The sequence below is a fragment of the Opisthorchis viverrini genome, assembly GCF_000715545.1.
Source record: "Opisthorchis viverrini unplaced genomic scaffold opera_v5_211, whole genome shotgun sequence".
Taxonomy (NCBI): Eukaryota; Metazoa; Platyhelminthes; class Trematoda; order Opisthorchiida; family Opisthorchiidae; genus Opisthorchis; species Opisthorchis viverrini.
In genome coordinates, this window is record NW_008751861.1 from 174,245 (window position 1) to 178,111 (window position 3,867).

General features: G+C 46.6%; 1 protein-coding gene across 1 annotated transcript in view; it reads left to right on the plus strand.

The window, feature by feature from the left end:
• The window catches only part of T265_08168 (hypothetical protein), a gene marked incomplete at both ends in the record, with an annotated part of 22,110 nt that extends 20,083 nt beyond the window's left edge, over positions 1-2,027 (plus strand). Inside the window, one exon of the mRNA XM_009173893.1 lies at positions 1,795-2,027. Within this exon, the coding sequence (XP_009172157.1) occupies positions 1,795-2,027 (233 nt within the window). The remainder of the gene's footprint in view (positions 1-1,794) is intronic.
• Positions 2,028-3,867: the final 1,840 nt, after the last annotated feature.

Genomic DNA, 3,867 nt, shown 5'->3' on the forward strand with positions numbered 1-3,867 from the left:
AACGAAACAGGCTTTCTAGTAGACAGCGAGCGATAATATGAGGCTGACCAAAGAGATTGCGCAGGATCTCCCGAGCCCTGGGGTGTGCTACTTCCGGCGGGAGCATCACACATTCTTCAATGGCCGCCTTCCCGTCGCCTTGACAGTAGTGGATCAGATAAAGGAGCCTCTAACTGGCGTCCTGCACCTTGCTCTGAATGTCTAACTCAAATTGGCGGTGAAGCTCCAGTAATGACACGGATTACCATCAAAGTAGGATAGTTCCACCTTTGGTAGGTCAATAGTGGCTGATGCTAGAGTAACGGAAATGACCGGGTTTGGCCCTGGGGATGGCCCTCTGATAACATCAGCATATCTTAGAGAACTTTCATCTATCTGATGTTGTTTCACCTGCCCCGCTACTTGTTCATTTGAGGCCACTGGCTCCCAGACTTCATCTAGTGAGTCCCCTTCGGCCTCTAGTTCAATTTTGGCTAACTCAGTTTCGCTATGCGCCTCTAAGAGAGCCCGCTGGAGCTCGACCTCCCACTTAACCCGGTAATCCTGGAGCTGAGCAATTCTTAAAGCTTTCTTAGCTACACTACTTTTATGACTAGAAGCGCAAAGTAACTTACAAGAACCGAGGCTCGAAGGAAACTGCACTGCAATTGTTTCCTCCGCAGCTTCAATCGTTTCCGCGTCCTTGGATCCTGTTTCCTTCACAATTGTTCCATAAGTTGACATCTTTACCCCAAACAAGACGACGTAAGATGTCGAGTACTGTAACGGTCGAAAGGTATCTTCGAGTTACGCGTAATACCAGAACCTCCGGGTAGGCAAAACAAAGTCGGAGCTGGGTTTCTATACGGTACTATTAGGGTAAGAGTAATTCACAAATTATACAAACCTCGACAGTAGATACGCGTCCAAAACAAACAGTCCGCCTGGACTACAAAAGTAAAACGCAGGGGGGCAAACAGGCTCCCACGTGCGACAATCACATGTGCAAAGTCAGATACAAATGGTCGGATGACCTCAAGGCCAAATAAGTGCTGTGGTAAGGACAAACAAGCGTCAGTTCATATATACACACTAAACACAAAAGTGGGGCGGGGGTTACAAATAGGGACATAACAAACGTGGGGAATTTCATTGTCAAGATAACGGATGATACAGGCCCCGTGTGCATAATCCTGTGTATTTATGAGAGTGAACAAACCTAAAATCCCTGGATACGACGGAGATTGAAAAGCTGTTAAGAACATGAAAAGTGCTGAAGAAACAACGCTAGACTAGGGATTTCCCTCTTCGTCCACGATAAGCCAGGGAGGCTAAGTGCTTTAGCTGTTTTATGCCAGATACGCGAGCACGAAACCTGACAGTACACCTGTGGCGCCACGCAGTCACTCCACACGCGAGGCAGTAGAACGCTGACAAAATAGTTAGAAAGATCCTACGTGGAGAGGTTTGGTTTTTGGAGGAGTCTAAAGAACGGGCACAAGCTGACTTGAGGTCGTTGCTCGGCGGACCTCAGTTCGGAATACAGTCATTTGAAAATTCGCCTGATGGTAAAAACGTTTTTTGCATATACGGCTCAATCAAGGGTCAGCTATGAAGGGATCAGGATCAGCGAGGAGAATTTTGGCGGCGCGCCTGTCATGCCCATTCCGAAGACATCTAGATCGTACTGAAGGAGATCGTCTTTTAAGGTAGACTATTTGGTGAGCTAGCCGCGCAAAGAGCAGCAAAGTTCATACCTCCACAGCCAAAGAAATCCCAAGTCCTGATTATCTTTCTGCTACTTCATACTCTAAGCTCACCTGCTTCATATTTTGCGCCCAGCCGGTCCATACTACCCTTGTCATGCTAATCGCCACTGGAAGCGAAAGTCAAAACCGGACAACCAAAACCGCAACCTTGAACAGACTCAAACAACATGGTCCACGTCTCTTTACCGAGGAACTCTCACCTATGTACCCTACTATTGCAGCATTGCGCTGAAAACTCCGGAGGCCGCTTGCAAAATGCTGACAGACGCCCGAGCTTGAAGTGAGTGCCAGCAGCCTGAGCTGAGCTGACCCGCCTACTAATCACCATGTCACTGAATTTGGTGCGAAACAAAAGGCCCTCCTGCCATAACATCCCTCAAACCTGGGTTGGTCAGCTGTGCAGGACCACGGGAGAAGATCGGTCCACTACTGGACTACAGAAGTGGAGCTCGAGAATAATTCTGCGAAATTTCCACGAAACAAAAGTTACCCGACCCGGTACCTGTGCGCCAGGATATGGTAGTAGAAAAGAAGCCACGCATGGTCGTGCCTATTAACTTGCCAAATTGACGGCTTTTAGCCGCAACCAGTCAAAATTTGACATTCTTTTTTGTTCAGTCAGTACGAGGACAAGTCTCTGAATTCGGAAAATTTGCTTGAATCTCGACTTATCTTTAGCTGGTCGTGATGATCAGAGGCAAATTAAAAGTCAGTGCAGGGAAACAGGACTCTTAGATTAGCCAACAAAAGCAAAACTGCCTTGTTTTTCGATGCACCAAACGGCCAGCCAGAGGCTCTCAACGAAATATTATTAAAAACCGCGCTTTAAATCCCAAGGAAAGGGACAGAAGCGGTTCCGCGAAAATGTTCAAACACTTGGAATGTTGAAACCAAAATGTCGTTTTCAAATTACTGCGGACAGCAATCCGACCTGTGCCTGCAGAAGCACCTGCGCTTACCCGAAGCAAATATTCTGCGCAAACAAGCCTCCGGTTTGGATAAACCTGATTTACAGTAAAACAATATTTGTGAGACATTGACGCGAGATTCACACCATCAAGATTGCATCCCTTCAAAAGCCTGGGACCAACGCTAGTATAGCACCACGAAGCCTAGCGACCGCACTCACAGCACAGACTGAAAGTCCACGGAAATAGCTAAATGTGAACAAAAGGTTCAGTGGATTTGATTGAGGGCGTCCTGGGGGTGAAGAGTTTGTTCCCGTTTTCAGTTAATCGAACGAGTGGGCAAGAAGTAGGGCCGAGGGTAGGAAAGGATATTTGCGGGTGTGACTATCAAACTGATTACGGCAGTGCCGTGCCATCATTGGCCTAACACACTCCGGATTGTCAACAGCCCCGTAACGGACGTCATAGTCAGTCATTGGAGTGGGATGTGAAATTCTTTGAAAAGCGGGATTTTTCACCTCGGCTGCGAAAATCCACAGAGGTAAAACGAAGCCAGTGAAAGATCGCAGGTATTTACTGGTCCGATTGGAGATCCTTCGGGTGTTGCTCAAAGTTTAGATGGAATGGATACCAACCAAACGAGGCGTTCGAATCAGTTATTGAGGAACACCGAAGCATGGTAAGGTGAGGGAATGGAATGAGACTGGTAAAATTTGGTGAGTTTGGGGAGACATCAGATATTGTGATGTGCAACACTGGAGAAAGAAGCTTAGTGTTTACCAAAATCAGAGTGATGAAAACTGAATGACTGACTGAATGAGACAGGATAGGGGTGGGTTGGTACTATGTATACTAGCGATCGAGCATGGGCTGTTTGATAATGAATGCCATTACATTGCAAATGATCTGGAGCAAGATGATCAAAGCACACAGAAAGTTAATAATAATAATGTTTATTCCCAACATATGGGTGGAATACCGTCAGGCATGGTTATACGTTTACAGTCAGAATAAAGCATGGTTGGGGGATTTGTGGGTACTAAGAAGTGCGCAAAAAAGGGGGCGATGTCTTAAACAGTGGGCAATATCTGATGAAAAAAATAATATCAGGTTCATTTCCCAACCTGTAGGGAGCTTGCTGATTGGGGAATGATCGGTTGTTTACAGCCTGCACACGACAGGCAACAACAAAACGGGCAGGAATGTACAAT